Here is a 24,375-nt window from a genome sequence, read left to right as displayed (position 1 = left end):
CACAATTTCTATGTATATACTCAAGTGTGCATTACAATAACATTATCATTATTATTACCCCGGCTATAGCCATGCTGCCTACAGGCGCTCTGGCATTCGAGGAATTTATTCCTGCCGGGGCGGGTACCCATTCGCCTCACCATGGCTGAGTGCAGCACAATGTGGGTAAATTTCTTGCTGAAGGAAAACATGCCATGGCTGGGAATCGAACCAACGTCCCTCAGATTGAAAGACAAGAGTCATGACCACTGGACCAGGACGCCCCCACCAAAAACAGAATTCTCAACCCTGATCAGACACTTTTTTTATCCTCCGTCAGGAGATAACTATAAGTGGCATTCAGTGCAAAGGGGCATGTCTACTTAAAGATCGGACCATACTCATTTTCAGCAAACCTCCCCTCTGATGCGGAAGAGAGCTCATCACTCAGTAGTTTAAAATTCAATATGTTGAGTTTTGGGTCATGTAGGCAGATTAAAAGACTTAAGTTTACAATTGATTATTATAACTTCAATGGTTTGCCATACACTCAAAGTTTGTATCTAATTGAACAAATTATTGTATCTTTTATGTTACAGGAAACTTGGGTGTAAAATATGGATGTTCATTGATATTCACAATTGATTTCTGCACATAGTTTACAATGCACAATTACTCTTAAAGACTACATTTTCAATGGAGAAAAAGAATGCAATGTTTTTTTTTTCAATCTTGACTGTATGCGTGCTTACCTGAGCCGTGAAATATAGAGCTTAGCAATTGTTCATGGCTCTCATTACAATTGATAATTATATTATATTGGATGGCTCTGAATGGAATACCAGAAATATTCCAAGAGTCTGGGCAAATATTCCACGAATCTCAGATGAGTGGAATATTGGCCCTAACGAGTGGAATATTTCTGGTATTCCATGAAATAAAGCCATATAATTATTATCATCTATCCAACCCCAAGCAATCAAAAAGAGAGAGAAATTTGATTGAACAAGTCATATCCACATAGCACATAATGGCATCATCACATCATAAGATCAAATTTGGTCGTTGACATAGTGTGACTTGCATGTAGTTCATTATGACGTAATAGAGTGTCGTTGTGCTCTTATGCTGCGCATCGCATTGCTTTCATTGTTGTACGCATTGTATATATTTCACACATTCGCACATGCCCACTTTACTGTTGAATATGCTCTCATATTCAATAGCAAATTTTGTACAGGAGCCTATGGGATATTCATCGGATTTCTGTCATTCTAGGGATACGCTCCGATACTGCACAGGAAATTGATGCAGACCAAAATACGAGTTTTTAATGTATGGCTAAAACGCTCTATATAGATGATAACACACAATAATCAATGCAATCAATTGTTGAAAACATCCTATGATCAATCGCATTTGTGGGTCGGAGTATTGTCTCAAGATTCTGCTACTAATAATGGACATGTATATGTCATGTAGTACTCACCATTGGGGTTCGGTCGTGTATCAATGGCCATCAACTTCTGAGGATTATCAGGAAAGCTGTACACATAGACTTTGGTCCGCAGTGCTACTATTAATCTACAGAAAAAAAAGGGTGATAAGAAAACCAAAGGTCATCATCAGGCAACTTGAAATGAGAGAGAGAGACAGAGAGAGGGAGAGAAAGATAGAGCAGAAAAAAGATAGTGAATGAATAATAAACTAATAAATCATATATGTCTACTTTTTCCATTATCTTTTTTTTTTTGGGGGGGGGCATGTTGCTTATTTATGCTCCTGTCCTTCGTAAAGTCACAAGTTCAAGAAACAACACCTTGAATTTCATCTTTGTGGGGACATTCTTTTATAGGTTTCCTTTTTACTAACTCTCTGAATCACATATTTATGACAAATTTAACCCCTGTGAAAACAGAGCCAGTACATTACACCATTCCAGGTTGTTAACACCTTGTACCTCCAAATATTAAGAAACCTACATCCCCAAAAAGCTGTGTTTTAGAATTATACTAAAGGTAGCAACCATTTATTATCTGAAAATATGTTTATGAGGTTTTATTACCTCACCTCTCTCTTGTCAGTCTAACAGCAAGTACAAGGCCAGGGAAGGTGAATTCTAAGATAAACTTCTTCTTCAGGTTGTCCCATATCAGAACTGTATTCTCTGCAAACTTGGGTGTCCCACCTCCAGCTGAATGTAAAAATAATGAAATTCAAGCCAACGGATAACATTTCACATTTGATCAAATGTCCTATCTTATAGCAACAGAATTTTGTCATTTTTACCACTAGGAAAGTGCATGAAACATAACTGCAATTGGTATATATGAACTTTAATGATAGGAATTTCTGATGCAAGAAACAGATCTATGAGCAATAAAATGCAAACATGATTTATTACTGGCATAGCCAACAAAAATTCATCATTCTTGATCTTATTACAACCACCATCATCAGTGGCGGACCGTGACCCAGAGGAGACAAAACATTTGAGGGGTTTGTGAACAATGCTATGCCCCTCCAATGTTTTATCTCCTCCGGGTCACGGTCCGCCACCGACCATCATCTTGAATGTAATTTTAACAAATATGCCGTTCTAAAACAATAATTTCAACTAACTTATTTTTACCATAATTTCAATCGAATTCTCTGTGACAATATAGTCTAAGACAAACGGGACTCTTACCTGGAAGAGAGTGAACGAAAGTAAGAATCACAACCATGCTTGAGAAATAGATTCAGCAAAGTGAGGATTATAATATCTAAAGCATGTGTCTGCTCTCTCTTTGCTATTGTCTTCACACACCACACTATCATTCATCTATCACGTTCACTCAACCATCCAATCATATCAGCTTACTACAAATAATCCTCTCATTGTCCTTGATCTACAACTCATTTAATGTTGACCAATGCTTTTCACCTATAAGCTCTCACCTCAGGCACTCTATACATTCTACATGCCATCCCTGATATTCGATTCAACCCATTAAAGAAACTAATTTACAGAGTTAGATACTTTAAGAAAACCCAATTCCTATACTATAATAGCGACAACACATGTCCATGTTACATCAGCATAAAATTTAGAATACATGGTATGCTGATGGAATAAGTCATACATTCAAACTTGTCTATTAAGGCCACTTAAAGAACATTTAATTGTAGTTTTATTCAAGCTTTTGTGTCTTTTTCTCAGACAAAGAAATCTTGAATCAGCTCGAGGTCAGTTGGAGGGCAGGTCAACGAACTTAGCCATGTCTCTATCCTGACACTGACACAATTTTTTCTTTCCAAGACAAAAAAAAACTACAATGCAAAGGGGTGTTTGCACATTTAATAATTTAATTTCAGAAACCAACCTACAGAGATTATATCCTGAGATTTCTGCCGATTCCATTCTGAAGAAGTGGTACTTTTATACCCAAAACACAAATGGATCCTGACTTTTTATAAAGACATTGAATTTGTAATAACCATTATGACTTAAAGCTAAATGACAGTAGTTGCAGTAAAATACTGATTTCGTGAGAAAGTCTGTAAAACCAAGGTTAAGTATTACTATATCATCGTGGATCTAATCTAGATCTGGTACAATTTCATAAACTGAACTTTGTGAAATCATAATATCTAAGCTAAAAAACGATCACACTGAAGATCGCCAACACAGATACATGTAGGCACACGTGGGACAGTGTATTATTATCGCTGGAATAAAGACCCGACGGAAGTGACAGAATCCGCGCTTATTTTGCTTATTTCTCAGCAATTACACAATTTCTTCCAGAATCCTTTGGCACATATATTTTATTCATACAAACAGACACTTTGGTGATCATTATATTAAATTCTGTAAAAAGTAATTTTGAGATCGTCCCCACAACTGGAATTTATCTTTAAGCTTTCACACCACCCAGTTTCATGATTAAATCTTATTTCATCTCACAATGAATCCAAACCTTAAGTGGTTAATCTTCAAATTTACCAAAACTTAACCCCTTGCTTACTGAATTTTGGAAATTCCCATAGATTTTGTACAGTGACCTCCCAGTTCCAGTAGGCAATGGGTTAATACAGGCTTTAGTTTTCAAATCCATCAAGTCACCTACTTACCCACAACAGCAATGAGGTTTGTTCTGTGAAGCATCTCAACTTGAGAAACACTACCAACATCTTCCTTGTCTGAAAAATATCAAATACAATTTTTTTTTAATGATTCCATATTTCATGAAAGGGTACTGCAGTCAGGGATGTGAGTTATCACAAATATAAAGAGCTGAAAAAGTTGAAGAGTGTTAAAAAAAGATGAAATGGCAACTTTCAGACCCCTGTGTTGTGATATTCTTGGAGACTTGTTTATATCATCATTCATGTCTTGGGAGTCATTTCATGCCATGTTTTCCTTCAGCAAGAAATTTACCCACATTGTGCTGCACTCAACCCAGGTGAGGTGAATGGGTACCCAGGCCTCTCGATTAACTTTAATTTTTGGAAGTCAGCCGGGCACCCTGGACTGAACTTTAGGTGGTCAAATGGCAGTTTAGGTGGTCATCACGTGCATATTGAAAATATTGTATCATGACAAATTGTAAAGTATCAACTCTGTATGTGTAAGTTTGCTGCGAAACACTACATTACTGGTGGAACCTTTCTGTGGATTAAAAAGGACAAACTCAAGGCTTTGTTTCAAAGGAGATAAAAAAAAATTACTCATGATCCTTTTCACACCTTTGTTTTACTTGAGACTTGTTCATTTTTAGACTTAAAGTTAGAGGTACGTTTTAAAATGAACAAGGGTCAATGACATTTCCTGAAATAAAAGCACAACACCCTCACCAACACTGAGGGAAACCATGCGTAATAAAATGAATACAACTTCACCAAACTGAAATTGGAAAGAACATCATTCAATTCACATTTGATCATGGTTATGATAAATTTATTGTCAAAACATCACACCAAGTTAACAGTCGTTGCCGCGGAAATGTTGAAGTGCACTCACTCCATAAAGTGAATCAAACCAAGACTTGTTGTTGTCATGATTTGGTCTGTCACATGTGTAAACTATTTTTTCCTTTTTTTTACCCCCAATACTAAATGTACTAACTTGATATAAAGGCTTCACTTTCAGCCCCCCCCCCTTTCCTCGCTCCTCCCCCCCCCCCCCCTCTGTCCATGTTTCTCTTTCCCCCTCTGTGTAACTGTCCCTCTCTGTCCCTGTCCCTTTCTCTCTGTCACTCTCTCTAAGGTAAACTCTGAGTCTCTGTGCTTAATTTGTTTTCTTTTAATGCATGATATCCTGTACTCATAGTTTGTTTTTGGATATCATATTAGTATTTTAATTTTGCATTGTGTAATTATGTAATTATTCATGATGTTTATGTAATGTTTATATTTTTTATTTGTATAAGATTCCACAATTCAGCCTCTGGCTGCGAAAGAATTTATAGCAACTTTTTATGAAATGGGCCCCAGAAGTATACATTTCAGAAAGAGTGGGAACAAATCACAAGTGGCTTGGATGAGGCAAAACATAAACAAGTGATCATGTCGTTTAGGCCTGGGACGAATGTCATTTTTACCATTCGATTATTTCCTGAAAAAACAATCGAATGATTCGATTGTTCGTCGGGAATCACGTCTTCTAAAATCGCAAAAGTTGTCCTAGTTATTAGTGACCAAAAATGCAGAAAATCTACAACTCTCAATGCCCCACTTATACAACTGGACCTCACTGCATTGAGCATCAAGGGTCTGTTTCTCACAAATGAAAGTATGACTATTTATTCCCCTTTGATTCCTTTGACTATGTCAAAAGAAATTACATTAAATAACTATCAGTTTATTGTTTCAATTTAAAAAAATTCCTGAATCAATGCTTTTATACACCCCCGCATATGAATGAATCAGTCCAGATCATTGTTCACAGCTCAGTCCAAAGTCCAATTACGTCTTTTTTTGTCTCCAATTCACAGTAAACAATTCATTAACGCCGTATTCTTGTGACAGAGACACCTTTTTGGGGGGAAAAATTCATCCCTTGCCTACGTGCCATACCCAAGCTTGTTGCACTGCCCACGATGCTACACACTGTATTAAAAAAAAAAAGTAATTGCAAAATATTATTCAATGAAAAAATCAAAATTTCTAAGTTCCAAATTATTTTTTTGGATAATTTGAACCTATAACTGGGTCTATATTTGGAGACTAGTCGAGACATGGAATGAATAGGCGAAGGGTACGTGTTGGAATGTTATTTTTAGGCCTCTGGGGAAAATTGGTGTGCCTGTGTATGGGGGAGGGGGGTAATACAGATTTGCTTTGCTTTGTTTTGAAACATGAAAGGGTTCCCGCATTCAATGATTCCAACCCCCTATCTTTCTCCTCCCCCTCCCCCTCTCACACATCCACACACGCACACAGATGGGGAGGGGTTGATTTTTTTTCTCTGAAGTCATGACCTTTTCTGATAATGGTCACACGCGCGCTTGAAAGCAACTCCCATCAGTGGAGCGCTGGCCAATCACAGATCAGCAATTAGCTGTTCTGTTTGTGTTCTATTTTAAGACGCACATGGGCTATTCCGCGGTTACTCACGTTACATTTGGAGACACCTTGACTCATACTTGGAGCTGTTACTCCATTATTATTGATAGGAACTAAACATCTCCTTATCACAACAAAGTACACAGTCTGACTATCCTTTGTATAAAAACAAAACTTTGGAAATTTTATTATGCTCCTGGCAAATCATTGGAATGTGTCGGTTACTCACGTTACATGATTTGGACATGCATAAAATGAAAAGTCGACATAAGTGAAAAGTCTCCTCATACAAGGCTTTTATGAAAGTTGATTATATCCATTTCAAAGAAGTATATTAGGGAGACAAACTTTGTACATAATTAAAAAAATAAAGAACACATGGTTTTTACTTGGGGTGCAGATAATATGGTTACTCACGTTACGGTTACTCACGTTACATTTTGTCCATGTATGGTTAACAACACAAATGTCATTAAAAATTCAATAATGTGTGTAAAATTCATTGCTAGGAACATCAAAAAGAGATTTTATACAAAAAATTGGAAATATTGGAGCTTTATTAGGGAGTAAGAGGGAAAAGTATGATTTTGCTTACTAATTATGCATAAATTAGCATAATTGCTTCATACCAATTTGCATGAAATAAATTACTATATAGTATTGTAGATTATGTCCAAGACAACCTGCGTGCAAATTTTCGGCGTGATCGTGCGGCCAATGGCCGAGATCTCAAGGGGGGGGGGGAGGCCCCACCCCCCCCCCCCCCCGGGCCATATTAACTCCCAAAATACCCCAGCCTAGATAGGGTTACAGGTAAGGTCATTCAATGTGTTGTTCGAACACTCTTTAAAGTTTGGTTAATCGAAACCAAGTCTTACTAATGCACTCTCACATTGTGAATACTTCTACTAATATTCAATTTTTTGTGTGATTGTATGACCACTGATATTTTGATGAACTAAGAGTCACATCAAAGAGGTGTACCCTCATTTTGCTTTTAATTAATCAAAAATAACTTCACAACTCACCATGAGACTTAAAACTTGACATCCCACTGAAAATATTACCTCACTGCATGATTTTTACTGGTTACTCACATTACATGATGGTTACTCACGTTACAAGGTTACTCACATTACAGTTTTTCTTCATCATTTTTATAAAAAAATTGTACTTTTTAATGATTTTGATAGTCATCACTGTGTCAAAGATTGTTTGAAGGAAGAGAATTTAAAATCCCACCAATTAACTGTGAAGAATTTTTCTCTCAGAAAACAAAGTCAGTTTTTTCGGTTACTCACGTTACATCACCTGAGCAGGTTGCAATATTCATTTTTGAATGAGTACTACAAATTTACTTGAAAAGCTGTTGTGTATTTTAGGTGATTTGACTCTTCTAAACTTCAGAAATATATAAAGTGGTATGTTGTTGCAATAACAAAATGGTAATAAGGCATATTTCATTTTCACTATTTTTCTTGTATTTTGGTACAGAATGGAAGACACAACTTTTGACCATTTTTTTCCAAAGTATACATATGAAAATAAACTTTTTATTTCTTGTTCCTGAAACTATCATGCATGAAGGACTTAAAGTATAAACAAATTCAAGAAAATATTGAATTTTAATTTTTAAGCTCATGTCCACCAACCTGTGGAATTGCCCACATGTACACTGTGTATCGAGGGGAAGGCCGGATGGGTTAAGATTTATTCGGAGCTCTTTGAAGTTGGTGTTTAACAGTGAATACAATACAGTCGATCATTGTTCATTTTTTTGACAAATTGCCTCTGTATCATTTTCAAACCTGTATCAAGTATCTTAATGCAATTGTTATCATTGTTGTAAGCACTTAAGCAACAAAATATAAGTTTAAACTCTCTGCATGAGAGAGGTTTCAATCGTTTTAGACCTACTCATTTTCGGTTATCTACATTTATTTTTTCTGGTGGTCAGCCCGGGCAATATTACCCGACTTTTAGGGTGCCCGACGGAGCTTTAGGCGGTCAATTGCCCCCGGACCGCCACCAATTTCGAGCCCTGGTACCCAGCAAGATTAATTACTTGAATGCTCCGAGTGCCTTTAGCAGCTGGAGCTAATGCCGGGGTGATAGATGCGCCATTGAATAGGCAACTAGATAATCGGCGTCTCATATATGCTATATAATATTTATTGGATTACACACAATTTAGCGTACGACTTGTGACCCTTCCTTGTGCTTAACGGTTTTTCCGTTTCAACATTATAGAGGCACTTTTCCTATGCCCCTAATCAAACTTCAAATAATACTCGATGTTTCATTCAGACGCTTTTTCAAAATGAGATTCATAATCTATGAAATTTAGATTTCGACTCTACCTCAAGGCAACCAAAATGACTGAGAAACTTATCCAGCACTCATGTCCTGTTTTTTCTTTTCGTCTTATGACATTAATTAAATCTGTATCTCTGATAATAATGACATTTATTTTATAGTCAATAAAGTATATGGATGGTCATCCCAGTCATGTGCCAACATTTGCTAATACCCCCGTCACACTTATTCGGAATCAGCAGGAATCGAGCAGAAGCTGGAAAGAAAAAATATTCAAAAAATCTATAAATTTTTGGGAGGAACTTATGAATTCATCAAACTGGAGATGAAATTCAGTAAATTGACCAGGTGTATCATCATACACTAGTCAAAATGAACCGCAATGGAGTCAGATTGATAATTCGTGCTACGTTCTTGGACATTCTAGGGGCATTCTAAATATTCTGACTGCATTCCGAGTGCACTCGAAATATTTTTGTCATTTCTTTTGGCCGTCCCGAAGGTTTTGGTCATGTTCAAAACATTCGAGGGGTATTCTCGAACGATGTTGGAAGTAGATTTAAATGACCAATTGGTGGTCAAACAATAGCCCTTTCATTCAGGCCAATTCTGCTTGATTCGGAATAAGTGTGATGGGGGCTTAAAGGGGAATCCAACCCAAATAAAAACTTGTTTTTATAAGAAAAAGAAAAATCAGACAAGTTGATAGGTGAAAGTTTGAACAATATTGGACAAACAACAAGAAAGTTATGAATTTTTAAAAGTTGTAAATATTGGTAATCACTATACCCATGGAGACTTCAAATTGGCCGCATATGGGATGTCATAGTGATGTAAGGCAAGGACTACTCTTCCATCTACTCCAATACATATTATGGCTAAAATGTCATTTTTCCCAAAAGTTTTATTTCAAATTATATTTTTCTTTCATGACGACATAAAACAATATACTACCTGGGTTATATTTAGATTACTACCCCAGGGGAATGGGTACTTACGAGAAAACCACAAATCCCTGATAATAAAGTACATGGCCTATGGGAAAGTTGTCCTTGCCCCTTGTCATAATTTACTTACCCAGTTGCCAATTTGAAATCTACATAGTATTAGTGATCTCAATTTGAAAGCAGCTATAACTTTCTTATTGCTTGTCCGATTTCTTTCAAACTTTCACCATTCTGTTTAATTTATTTTTCTCCTTCCCAACCCATCATTCAATGGCCAAGGCTGGATTCCCCTTTAAAAAGAGATCTCACCTAATCTCAGCTTGAGAGCAAGAGGATCTGCATTATAGATCCTGAGACCAGTCTCGGTCCCACAGCTGAAGCAACCTGAAGGCAATAAATAAACAAGAATTTAAGGAATTACTGTAAAAATGGAGAGTCACAACAAAAAATGGGTGGAGTCCATGACAATGGCAAAGGAGTTGGAATATCACAATATATACAATCTAAAAAGCATTAAGCATGTTCACCCTGTAAAGTCCTGAACCCCTCTCTTTTCTTCCCAACCTTTGGCACACAGCATCCACCTTGCTAGGTGCTCAAGGCACTCCGATATACCCCGGCTAAGTTGGTCTACCGATTCTGGTGGGCACAGCTTTTTGAGGAATTACTTCCTGCCGGTACCCATTTACCTCATCTGGGTCGAGTGCAGCAGTGTGGATAAATTTGTTGCTGAAGGAAAACACGCCATGGCTAAGATTCGAACCCACGACCCTCTGTTTGAAAGGCGAGAGTCAGAACCACTAGACCACGACGCGCCCACGCTACATGTTTATTTTTTTTAATGTTTTTTATCATGTAGGGTCAGCATAGCCCATTATTTGACAAATCAAGGGTCTTTTTTTTAGAAAGAGTAAAATCGAATACAACTTGTTTTTAAGCAATGACTCATGCAGATTAGGGACTTCCACTTGATTTTTGGGGTGCGCTTAAACAGAACTCTTTGTTCAACAAGGCATAGAAGTTGGAGGTTTACGATTGAGGAAACAAAAAAATAATTCGAATCACATTCCTTACCTTGGTCTTGGTTGAATCGTAGTGAGAGTATGCCTCTGGTTGCCATGACGATCAACTAGGTCTATTGGGTAGGTCGATGGTATCAGGTTTTTCTTCCAAGCTTTTCTATTTGATGCACATACATGTAGGGCTCCCTCTAACTTACCAGTCTATAGGGTCTATATATGATGATAAAGAATGAACAGAATAAAGTTAAATTTGTATAAAGATCATTATTCTTCTAAAAGTGTATTACTTGATGCATTATTGTTTTGCAGATTACGACTAGATCTACATTGTTTCATTTTTGTTTGTCTATTTATTGTAAAAAAATAAAAGTACCAAATACTTGTAGACTATAGTACTATATTATTTGAAGTTTTGAATGCAGATTTCATCTTGGAACACTACTTGTTTATGTGGAGAGCTGTTAGCTCATCGATCATCAGCTCTTAGTTTTCTATTCAAAGATTATAAAAATGAAACACACAACAGGTTTTTAGCAGTGTCATGTAGACCCGGATTCAGGATGCGATCCCACTAGACCAAAAGCTTCAGTTTGCAATTTTGAAAGCGAGTGAACGAACGCGGCCTTTTCCCCCATTTTTTGAGGGACTAGGTCTACTAGTACTAGGGCGCACTAGCTGCCTCGATGTCAGGACTTAGTTAGGAGTCTGCAGTCCGTTAAACTTCATCCATATAATAAGGTTTATAGCTAATCAGAACCGCAATGCATTATGGGATCGAAAAGGGGGCAAGCAAGCTAGCTCCGTGCACGCGCACTGCGGACATTCTGAAGTGCACGTTGCTAGCCCCCCTTTCGATCACATAAACGCTGCCTTTTGAGGTTCTGGAAACTTCTTTAAGTTCTTTTTCTGATTAGCGAACTTGTATATTCTTGATGTGGGTCCATGATTTCTTTTTTTTTTGAAATTGGATGTTTTAGGTACCCCAACCTCGAAGGTACACGTGTTAGTATTTGTTAACTGAAAGCCCAACTCTTTATTATAGATGCCCCGGGGGCCACTTACATTAGTTACAATACATTAGACAGCTGGCAGCCGTCTGTTTCGAGGAGTTTTTTTTTAATAATTTCTCCTCGTACACAGACGGCTCGCTATCGTAAAGCCACCATTAGGGGGTTTACAATGCAAAATCTCCCCGACGGGGCTCATCGATTTTTGTCTTTATTTCATAAAAATATATAAAAAGAACTGTACCAAAATAAAGATTATTATTCCGTTTTGGCCTGAAATGCACCAAAACGGGGAAATATAAACTTAAAAGGGGGAAAAACAGTGACTTACTTCCGCTGTCGCGCAACTTCACTTCCATTTTATCTGAACATAATACATAAACATATGGCCATTGAGTCCCTGTACAGATCGAGCTAGAACGGCAGTCTCTGTATTTGGTGAGTGGAGCCAACGGAGTATAGCGGAACAACCAACATAAATAACAATAACAAATGAGGTACGTTCAACTGAATAGGGACATCATGTCTAAGAATTATGAGTCGCATCTGATATGTTTTGAAGTCGGAAGTAGAGGGGTGGTTACCAGAGACAATAAACAGCAAATTAAGACAATTCTACATCACGCCGGTTCAAGGAAATACAAAGATACTATCCTTACAATGAGTAAATTAGCACTAATTGGTTCATACGTAATCTACAATGCAAAGAGTGAACCTCAGTGGACCGACATGACACTTCTTCACTAAATCTCATTCTGAATTTCCCCAATATGATTGTTGTACATCTCAAGATAAATATTTGCAATTTTTTCTGTCATTATTATGCTGTTCAGATAATTATGGCGTAAGGGCTGATTCCTTTTCCCTTTTCCTTATACTTCACCCCCTCTCTACCTCTTTATCTATTTTCCGGCCTTCTCCCGTTTTCCTATTTCTTCTCTTCTTCCAAACCTTTTCTACACCATTTCTTTTCCATCAGCCCTTGCTTCCTCATTCTTCCCACCGTAATTTCTTTTTATTCCAACCATTCTTGTTTCACTTATGTATGCCAGACTGTAATATATCATAATTTGCGGAACAAAATCACATTTCTTATATATACAAAATATAAACTCAAGATCTAGGCTTACTTATGTGAATTTACTCTTTATTTGTTTATATATTTATAATTGCATAATTTATATATTTTTGTAATACCATATGTTAGTACAATGACCTCATTTTAAAATCACAACAACCTAAGTTAAACCACAGGATAGCACATCCCCTCCTTCCCCCTTCTCACCACTCTAGGTATAAATTTTGTTTTGAATCGAATTGACGCGTTTGATATGTAAATAATTATCATCTCTTGCTTTATGTTTGTTTATGTATACCTATACTGTATTCAATTTATGTTGCCCTGTATTTCGTTCGTTTAGAACTGATAACCTGGGCATATTATTGTATTTGATTCCCTTTTTTGCGAATAAAAGGTGATTAATAAAAAAAAAAGCTTTTGGTCTAACAAATACATTGACGAGTGGATACCATGCGCGACCAAAAAAACATGTAAAAAGGATGTCTTTTTCAAGGTAGGGCATGTTACGTACGTGAACCACGTACGTAACATAATAAGGGTGTCAAAAACACTAAAATAATGAAAAAAGGGTATCTAGTTTCGCTATAGTATACTATAGTCTAAGAAAGCTACGTGTTTCGCGGGCCGGAGCTCTCTTCTGGGTTACCAGTCCAGGCGCCGTGCTCCAGAGCACGGGGTCTGGCCTGGTCGGGCTAGCGCTTGTGCATATGCGGTGCATTCGCAACGCGCCAATACAGCAAGTCTGCATATGCCGACTTAACCAAGGCACTCACACGTATTGCGAGGTTAGTATTAGTATACTAACCTCGCACCACGAACCGCGTTTGGCAGTGGATTTCTAACTAGTGGGTCGCGCGTGCTGGGATCTCACTTCTTGGGTCCACAACACACGACTTCTATGGCTTGAATTTTCTGTGCGCGGCGGCATGTAATGAACCCTTGGGTGTAACCCAGGGAGTGCGGGCCGGAGCCCAGGGGCATACCCTGTATTTGACCATACTCACGGGACTAGCGTGATTTATGGTCTAAATATTTCTCCAAATGAATTGTGAAAACAGAAATTATGCACTTACCACGATTATATGGATGAAGGTCTAACGAGTGGCAGTTTCCTGACATCAAGGCACGTATTGCGAGGTTAGTCAAGGCTCGACATTAGTGGTGGCCCGGGGCCACCAGAAATTCACCTCGGGCAACCATTATTGAAAAAATATTAAGTTTTGGTGGCCCGAATCGGGCAACCAATAATTTTCAGAATAGCGCAATTTTTCTCCCCATTTTGCACGCATTTATCAACATTCTACAATTCAAATTGCAAGCCAGTTCGTCATGCGCCCTTTTTGTTGATCTACACACAAACACACACACAAAGTTGGCCTACCGCTATAGCATTAAGTAGCTTTTATCCAGCCGGCTGCGCCGGCCGGCTGGCGTGAGCTTTGCATGCTTGAAGCAGCTGTGCGTTAGCAGCCTACTCAGACTCAGGGAGCTGCGATACGAAATGTTGCTGCTAAGAAATCTTCCACAGAACTATGAAAATCCAAGTCAAAGTCACATTTTACACCAATGAAATGCCCTTCTACAGACCTTTTTGCTAAAATCTGGTGTATCCTGATTATTTGCAAGCATTAAAAAGAGGAATCATGACCTCTCTTTTGACTCAAAAAGACCGATTTCCAAATGAAAATGATATACATAAAAACACATAGGTGAGTACATCACAGTCCCACATGTGCATTTGTATGTATGTTTTTACTTGGTTTCTTTCGAAGCTGTGTCTTTTCCGCTCTTTTCTAGCCAAAAATAAACAAACAGTTACTTTCTTTCTTGTTTATAAATGATTTCTTAAACAACTCTTGAGAAAGTAAATACTTTGGGAAGGCATTTCATTAATATGAAATGTGAATTTTTCCAACATTTTGGCAAATTTAGGGAAGGAATTTTCTCACACTTTTTTTTGCCATTTTATTATTTTCTTTCATTTTTTTTTTACAGTGGTTAAACCATTTATACCCATTTATTCATTTTTAATGTTTTTCTTTATATTTTCGGGCCACCAAACTTTAATATCGGGCCACCAAAAAAAATTATTCAAAGATTTTGGTGGCCCGAACGGGCCTTGGGTTAGTATTAGTATACTAACCTCGCACCACGAACCGCGTTTGGCAGTGGATTTCTAACTAGTGGGTCGCGCGTGCTGGGATCTCACTTCTTGGGTCCACAACACACGACTTCTATGGCTTGATTTTTCTGTGCGCGGCGGCATGTAATGAACCCTTGGGTGGGCACAGACTGGAACTTCAAAAAAACGAAAAGTTCTCTCCTTTTACCCCCGTCTCGATCGGCCATTTTTGTTATGAATCGTAACACTAACATTAGTAACAAAATGGCCGATCAAGACGGGGGTAGAAGGAGAGAACTTTTCGTTTTTTTGAAGTTCCAGTCTGTGCCTCGATGTCAGGAAACTGCCACTCGTTAGACCTTCATCCATATAGGCCTAATCGTGGTAAATGCATAATTTCTGTTTTCACAATTCATTTGGAGAAATATTTAGACCATAAATCACGCTAGTCCCATGAGTATGGTCAAATACACGGTTAGACAGGAATAACCGTCGTTTCTGGGGATTTATTCAACAATTTCTGACATTTTACTGTAATCCCCATTTACCGACGGTAGAGTGTTCGTGTGGGCTCGCATGTGTTCTCACTCCCTCCGTTTTGTCAATTCACAGTCCAAAGTTTGATGTAATTTTACACATCGAATTTACAATCTAAGGATGTATAAACAACAAACTTTTAAAACTTGATATTCCATTATTAAAATACTTTAAACGATATAGAGATATAGATGAAAAAGGCATGAAAATTATACTTTACCGATGTTTAATTGGGTTGAACACGATAAAAATGGTCAAAATGGCAGCCAATCTATGAAATATTTACAAACGAACGGAGAGGGCGTCAACAATCACGAATGTGATATCGATATTGCTTTCGATATTATACGATCTGCTCCATATGCGAGCGAAACCGAAGATAAACGATACTAGTTATAGTCTTATACCAGTACTAGTACTAGTTATAATCGCGATATATCGATTCGAGACATTAAGTTAATATTTAATAACGATAATGACGTCATTCAAGATGGCAACTTGCAAGAAAAACCGTCAGGTCAGGTGAAAATGTCTTAGATGACAGATTTCTCAATCATCCAGAGGATTTTTTTCAATAACTCCGGCCCAAGGTATGCAATTACTTAAGTTATTTATATTTCCCTGATAATGGAAACCATGAAACTTTCAATTTTGCTTAAAAAACAGTTTTAAATCGCGATCTATAAAACACTAGTTCACTATACGTTGGCTGTAGGTACGGGGCCCCATCCCCTTCAGTCTATGTATGGTGAGTGGAGCCAACGTAGTTCAGCGGAACAACCAAAATACAGAGACTGAAGCTTTTGGTCTAATACACGGTAAGCTCCTAGGCTCCCGCCCGCTGTGCGGGCGGGAGTTCCCTGGGTTAATGCCGACTTAACCCTTGCCGGCCTTATCGTCATCCAAGTCACTGGGGACAAACTTGAGACACACCTCAAATATCAGCAAACTTTCAATGGAATCCATGGTTGGAAGATTTTCAAAAGAAATCTATTGTTCGCGGTGCAAAGCTTCTCACTGAACGGGGACTTCCTTCCACCACACGTTTTCCCATTGACACAATAACAAATGACTCGGACACTTTTTCAAACGACAATAATAGTCTTTTTCTTTTCTCTCCTGTGGCTGTATATTCTTCCAAGTTGATGAAACAATGATCAAAAACACTAAATAAAACAAAATTAATCACATTAAAAACACTATTTAACTGTCTAATTACTCCTCGTGATCCGAGTCCCCTTCCCGTGTTGAGACTGCCAATTTCTCATAGGAGGGGACTCGGATAACGAGTAATAGTACTCCTCGTTATCCAAGTCCCCTCCTATGAGAAATTGGCCAGTCTTAACACGGGAAGGGGACTCGGATCACGAGGAGTAATTAGACAGTTAAATAGTGTTTTTAATGTGATTTTCATTGATTTTAAGGATTCTTATTATCGAAAATATTAATTTATCATCTCTAGGAAACTGTCTAAAAGTGGCAGAGTGGTTTTGAAGAGGAGGGAAATGAGGGGTAGATGAATATCAACGGGTTAATTGCCGTTTTGTATTTTTAGGAGAGGGGACTTGGATCACGAGTAATAGTACTCCTCGTTATCCAAGTCCCCTCCTATGAGAAATTGGCCAGTCTTAACACGGGAAGGGGACTCGGATCACGAGGAGTAATTAGACAGTTAAATAGTGTTTTTAATGTGATTTTCATTGATTTTAAGGATTCTTATTATCGAAAATATTCATTTATCATCTCTAGGAAACTGTCTAAAAGTGGCAGAGTGGTTTTAAAGAGGAGGGAAATGAGGGGTAGATGAATATCAACGGGTTAATTGCCGTTTTGTATTTTTAGGAGAGGGGACTTGGATCACGAGTAATATAGTACTCCTCGTTATCCAAGTCCCCTCCTATGAGAAATTGGACAGTCTTAACACGGGAAGGGGACTCGGATCACGAGGAGTAATTAGACAGTTAAATAGTGTTTTTAATGTGATTTTCATTGATTTTAAGGATTCTTATTATCGAAAATAGTCATTTATCATCTCTAGGAAACTGTCTAAAAGTGGCAGAGTGGTTTTGAAGAGGAGGGAAATGAGGGGTAGATGAATATCAACGGGTTAATTGCCGTTTTGTATTTTTAGGAGAGGGGACTTGGATCACGAGTAATATAGTACTCCTCGTTATCCAAGTCCCCTCCTATGAGAAATTGGACAGTCTTAACACGGGAAGGGGACTCGGATCACGAGGAGTAATTAGACAGTTAAATAGTGTTTTTAATGTGATTTTCATTGATTTTAAGGATTCTTATTATCGAAAATATTCATTTATCATCTCTAGGAAACTGTCTAAAAGTGGCAGAGTGGTTTTGAAGAGGAGGGAAATGAGGGGTAGATGAATATCAACGGGTTAATTGCCGTTTTGTATTTTTAGGAGAGGGGACTTGGATCACGAGTAATAGTACTCCTTGTTATCCAAGTCCCCTCCTATGAGAAATTGGACAGTCTTAACACGGGAAGGGGACTCGGATCACGAGGAGTAATAAGACAGTTAAATAGTGTTTTTAATGTGATTTTCATTGATTTTAAGGATTCTTATTATCGAAAATAGTCATTTATCATCTCTAGGAAACTGTCTAAAAGTGGCAGAGTGGTTTTGAAGAGGAGGGAAATGAGGGGTAGATGAATATCAACGGGTTAATTGCCGTTTTGTATTTTTAGGAGAGGGGACTTGGATCACGAGTAATAGTACTCCTCGTTATCCAAGTCCCCTCCTATGAGAAATTGGACAGTCTTAACACGGGAAGGGGACTTGGATCACGAGGAGTAATAAGACAGTTAAATAGTGTTTTTAATGTGATTTTCATTGATTTTAATGATTCTTATTATCGAAAATATTCATTTATCATCTCTAGGAAACTGTCTAAAAGTGGCAGAGTGGTTTTGAAGAGGAGGGAAATGAGGGGTAGATGAATATCAACGGGTTAATTGCCGTTTTGTATTTTTAGGAGAGGGGACTTGGATAACGAGTAATAGTACTCCTCGTTATCCAAGTCCCCTCCTATGAGAAATTGGACAGTCTTAACACGGGAAGGGGACTCGGATCACGAGGAGTAATAAGACAGTTAAATAGTGTTTTTAATGTGATTTTCATTGATTTTAATGATTCTTATTATCGAAAATATTCATTTATCATCTCTAGGAAACTGTCTAAAAGTGGCAGAGTGGTTTTGAAGAGGAGGGAAATGAGGGGTAGATGAATATCAACGGGGTTAATTGCCTTTTTATTTTAGAGGGGGGACTTGGATCACGAGGAGTAATTATGCAGACATTCTTTTTACCTAACGAAATAAAGCAATGGAGACTGTTAAGAGGGAGATGCAATTTGATTTATTTAGTAAAAACGTGATAGACGAAATAAAGCAAAATCATAAGAAACATACCATATATGAAAAGAGATTTATTTAGCATAAAAAGTATGACGAAATAAAGCTATAAGGACTGAAAAAGAAGTACGGTAGATGCAATCCTGATTTATTTAGTAAATTAGGAATCAACGAAATAAAGCAAGCCAATGGCAATGGAGACTGAAGAGGGATCTAGGGCCTATTGATTTATTTAGTAAAAACGTAGACGAAATAAAGCAAATTTTATATTGTGAGAAACATAAAAAAGATGAATATAATCCTGATTTATTTATATGAAAAGTACTAGTTTACGGAATAAAGCAATATAGATTGAAAAGAAGTAGATGCAATTCTGATTTATTTAGTAAATAAGGAATCAACGAAATAAAGCAATTGAGACTGAAGAGGATTATATAGGGCTTATTGATTTATTTAGTAAAAACGTAAACGAAATAAAGCAAATTTGATATTGTAAGAAACATAAAAAGATGAATATAATCCTGATTTATTTATATGAAAAGTAATAGTTTACGAACTAAAGTAAAGCAATAGAGAATGTAGACAGCTGGCAGCCGTCTGTTTCGAGGAGTTTTTTAACATTTTTTTTTTTTTTTTAATTTCTCCTCATACACAGACGGCTCGCTAGCGTGCAGCCACCATTAGGGGACTTGCAATGCAAAATCCCCCCGTCAAGGCTCTTCAATTTTTGTCTTTAATGAATAAAATTTTTGAAAATTCACGCGACCAAAATGCAAATTAGTATTCCCTCTTGGCATCAATTGCCAAAAAACGGAGAAAATCAAGTTAAAAGGAACAAAAACAGTGACTTACCTCGGCTGTCGCGCAAATTCACTTCCCCGTTTTATCCGATCTTAAGTACATAAACATATGGCCATTGGGTCCCCTGTACAGATCGCGCTAGAACTTCGGTCTCTGTATTTGGTGAGTGAAGCCAACGGAGTTCAGCTGAACAACCAACATAACAGAGACCGTAGACCAAAAGCTTCGGTCTCTGTTATGTTGGTTGTTCAGCTGAACTCCGTTGGCTTCACTCACCAAATACAGAGACCGAAGTTCTAGCGCGATCTGTACAGGGGACTCAATGGCCATATGTTTATGTACTTAAGATCGGATAAAACGGTTAAGTGAATTTGCGCGACACCCGAGGTAAGTCACTGTTTTTGTTCCTTTTAACTTGATTTTTCTCAGTTTTTTGGCAATTGATGCCAAGAGGGAATATTAATTTGCATTTTGGTCGCGTGAATTTTCAAAATTTTTACTCATTAAAGACAAAAATTGAAGAGCCCCGACGGGGGGATTTTGCATTGCAAGTCCCCTAATGGTGGCTGCACGCTAGCGAGCCGTCTGTGTATGAGGAGAAATTTAAAAAAAATAAAATGTTAAAAAACTCCTCGAAACAGACGGCTGCCAGCTGTCTACAGTCTTTTACAGAGACCGAAGCTTTTGGTCTATAGAGAATGATGCAAATTCTGATTTATTACGCCAATAAAGTGGAGACTGAAAAGAGACAAGTAACACACAACTACGAGGTTAATTGGTAGAGACAGGTAGGACAAGTTTTACGTTGTGAAAAATTGTCAGTGGATCCGAGTCACCGGGGACTTGGATCACGATAATGCCCCCTTGCCCCGCGCCCGGGGACCTCGACAAGACTTATGCCATGGTCAAATACACGGTAGGATCTGGTTAACGTGTTCGGGCTGCCGCGGTAAACTTAACCCAAGAAGACAAGACAAGACAAGACAAGACAAAGACAGAAAATAGTAACTATTGGATCCTTAAATTACAAAAAATAAGCAATGACAAACGAACCTCCAACAACTGTCGTTTAACTCTTGAACTGAGTTCAAAATAAAATTCAATTTCTGGCTTAAAATTTTGGTTGGTTCGATGATTTCCAATCGAATTTCCGACCGAGGCGAGGCGTGGCGTGGCTTCACTAACTTTGAGTTTCGCAATGTTTTGATAGGTCGCCCTCTACGATCGACAGAAGAAGAAGAAGACATATGTGTACCATGAATTGAAGTACATTACATGTACATAGGCGCATAAGCTGCCACATGCAGTTAACAAAATACTAACATGGGTCCGTTTCTTTAAAAAAAAAGAATCCCCCGGAAAAGCCCCGGAAATATATGTCTCTGTTAGTCCTGGTCGAGAGTACAAGTAACCGGGACCCCGGGGCGAGTACATTCTACCTGTACTACTATTTCCACAGCTTAGTGCGATACATGGGCGGAAATCCCAGGGGGGACAGGGGACGTACGTGTCCCCCCTACTCAAAATAGTAGGGGGTAGGGGGACACAATATCAAATGTCCCCCTACTATTTTTTGTCTCTTATGATGGTACGAAATACATCATTCTAAATCGAAATAAAACATGTATTTTGGGACGAGATGGGACGAGATGACCGTACTTTTGGGATAATAACCTTTTTCTGCTTGTCAAATTTTCCCGCCCCTTCTCCCCATAGGCGGATCCAGGGGGGCCGAGGGCCCCCCCCCCCCCCCTATTGGCGGAGCAAAAAAAGAAAAAAAGGGAAAGAAAGAAGAAAAAATGAAAAAAGGAGGGAAAAGAGAGGAGAAAAAGAAGAAAAGGACGACGAGTGCATAAAATAAGATGAGGGGAAGACATGGAAAATAAAAAGAATCTTTCGTGCCACTATATAAAATTTTCGCTCGCGCTTCGCGCTCGCATTACCTGTTAGGTGATTTACATATCTTGTTCAATATGGAGCTCAAATATCAAGTTTGGAAGTCAATATACAAAACATATTTCACCTCGGAAATCGAACTTTCATTATTTTGTGTGATTTACAAATTGATTTTTAAAAAGTGCTCTGTAAAAATGTCAATTTTATAATTTTATCAACATTTGCTGCTTGCGCTGCGCGCTCGCAAATTTTGATTTATCAGGTACCTATCATTTTCGTGTATTCCATAAAGTTTTCAAAATATCCCTTTTCAGGTCTGATTGTCAAGACGTATCAGCTAGCGCTGCACGCTGGCATTTTGATTGGCGAGTTATGTATGTTTCAATATTGATTATACAACAAACTACTTAAAATCCCCTTTTCATGACAGTTTATCAAAAATTTTAGCTCACGATTTGCGCTCGCATTAATGGTTAAAAATATATTAACTGATGTATCCTATTCATAATTACAAAAGTGAAATGTCCAGTTTTTATGCCATAATATCAGATTTCGCGCCCTCATTAGGCATTAATAAATATGATATTAATTTGATAATTAAATTGTCCCTTTTGTTTCATCTCGCGCTTAGCAAGAGGAATAGGAAGATAGTCATCATTTTCATGACATGACTGTAAGGATGTCCCGGTCCTATGTCAAAACTCAAAGTAATAATAATGAAAATTTTAGCTCTTTTTTAAAATGCAATCCATATCCACCTTACAATTTTCCTACAAAGTGCTTGAAATATAAAGCTGTAATTGACTTTTTTTTCAGATCGGAATATCAAAGTTTCATGATTTTCATGATTAAAGATGTATTTAGAATGCCTAGATTCTAGGTCTAAATACTCAACTTGTTCTCTATTTAAATCATTATCCAGTTTCAGATCACAATATCAAAATTTTTGTGCTCGCATTATTAATGTAGGAAGATAGTCATCATTAATGACTATCATCATTAATTACTCATCCTTTTCATGATTTACAAAACATTGATTTTGATTGATTTTTTTTTATTTAAACACGGTAAAAAGCCCTCGATAAGCCTCTGGCTGTTTACAAAACATGAACAGAGTGGCCCATTTTTAGGTCTAAATCTCTATTTTTTTTCTGCTCGCGCTTCGCGCTCGCATTTATTGTTGAATTATATAGCTATCCTGTTCACGATTACAAAAATTGATTAAAATTTTCCATTCTTTCTTTAAAAATTTTCAGCTCGCGCTTCGCGCTCGCATTTTTTGATTGTTGGAATATGTAACGCCTTCATGGCTAAGTGCAAGCAGTCCTTAACAGGTACCAGTTCAAAACGTATATAGAAATTTTCTGCTCGCGCTTTGCGCTCGCGTGATTGATACTTATCCTTTTCTTGATTTACAAAACATGAATAGAGTGTCTCGTTCAGTAAATATTATAGGTCTAAATCTCGAAATTTTCCGCTTGCGCTTCGCGCTCGCATCAATTGTCTACTTATATCCATATTTTGCTTGAGTTAAAAAAAGTGCTTAGAATTTCCATTCTTTAGGTGAAAATTAAAAAAAAATCAGCTCGCGCTTCGCGCTCGCATTATTTGATTGTTAAATGCTAACTGCACGCAGTCTTTATCAGGTATCTTTTCCATCAGTTCATTTCTGCTCGCGCTTTGCGTTTGTAGTAATTATTAAGTTGCATACACATTTTTTTCAGGATAACAAACATTGCCCAGAATGATCAAATTTTAGGAAAAAATACATCAGTCCAAAAAATTAGCTCGCGCTACGCGCTCGCATCATATAAATAAGGATTATGATATTATATATGAATTTATAAGAATAAAGCTAAGAAGTAACTAATGAAGACTACCCCTTCAAAGAAACAAACACAAATCATCTTCGAGCTGCCGATCGGGGAAAATATGGCTGAAACAATTCCCCCCCCCCCTATTGGTGAAGGCTGGATCCGCCCCTGTGTCCCCCTACCTTTTGGGAGAGATTTCCGCCCCTGGTGCGATAGTCAATTGCAGTTATACATCACAGACTTCATAATGTGTGGGGGGTTTAACGATGCTCTCATTGCTATAAAAAAAATAATAATAATAAATAAGAAATAATAAATAAAAAATCTGGAAAATGGGTCTATATATTTCTAAGAAAATCCTTAGGCATGGGTCTGTATTTTGAGAAAAATCCTTAAATGTGAGAACCTATTCACAGTCAAATCATGGGTAAGGGCCAAGTAAAGCCCCATGCAAGCCTCACGCGAGAATTAATCTGGAAAATGGGTCTATATAATTATGAAGCTCACTTGCAAAAGAGGTTAGGTCTATTTCAGTTTGGTCGCAAAGGGGGTTAGGTCCACACAGATTTTTTTTAAAGAAAAGAATATCTTTATGAAATATGACAGGTAGATTTTTTATACCCAATTTTATGTTCTTATGGTAGGGTATCATGGAAATTCAGTTTCGCATGAGAATATTTAAAAAATGATTTTCTTGGATTGGACCTAATTACCCCTTTTGCAACCAAACTCTTCTGAAGAACTCGTTTGTCAAAAGGGATTAGGTCCATTTTTCATAAATTTTATTGTTTCTGTCTCTAAACTTCTAAATTTTTAGTCGCTCTGATGATACCAAAGAAAATTTGAAATTCAAATGAAAACGTGAATGAAAGTGGCAAATAAAAATCACCTTTTTAATCAAAAGAGATTGCATTCATTTCTGTTTGCTTGCA

At 37.6% G+C, this 24,375-nt stretch overlaps 1 protein-coding gene across 5 annotated transcripts in view; it reads right to left on the bottom strand.

Annotated features, from left to right (window-relative positions):
• The window catches only part of LOC129270716 (WD repeat domain phosphoinositide-interacting protein 4-like), a 28,897-nt gene extending 7,964 nt beyond the window's left edge, over positions 1–20,933 (bottom strand). Inside the window, exons 1-6 of one of the 5 annotated variants that reach the window (XR_010295073.1) lie at positions 20,787–20,928; positions 10,866–11,023; positions 10,101–10,175; positions 4,096–4,164; positions 2,050–2,173; positions 1,469–1,563 (exon numbers count right to left, since the gene is read on the bottom strand). Coding sequence is in view for 3 of the 5 variants with exons in the window: in XM_064106458.1 (XP_063962528.1) it covers positions 1,469–1,563; positions 2,050–2,173; positions 4,096–4,164; positions 10,101–10,175; positions 10,866–10,911 (409 nt within the window). In the remaining 2 variants the exon portion in view is untranslated. Of the gene's footprint in view, positions 1–1,468; positions 1,564–2,049; positions 2,174–2,668; positions 2,798–4,095; positions 4,165–10,100; positions 10,176–10,865; positions 11,024–20,786 lie in introns of those variants that run through there. The other 4 variants (XM_064106458.1, XR_010295074.1, XM_064106459.1 and 1 more) reach the window with 4 other exon arrangements.
• Positions 20,934–24,375: the final 3,442 nt, after the last annotated feature.

Source organism: Lytechinus pictus, chromosome 11 (assembly GCF_037042905.1).
Source record: "Lytechinus pictus isolate F3 Inbred chromosome 11, Lp3.0, whole genome shotgun sequence".
In the NCBI taxonomy this organism is placed as follows: Eukaryota; Metazoa; Echinodermata; class Echinoidea; order Temnopleuroida; family Toxopneustidae; genus Lytechinus; species Lytechinus pictus.
The sequence above is the reverse complement of the archived record's forward strand: the minus strand, read 5'-3'. Positions and strand labels throughout refer to the sequence as shown.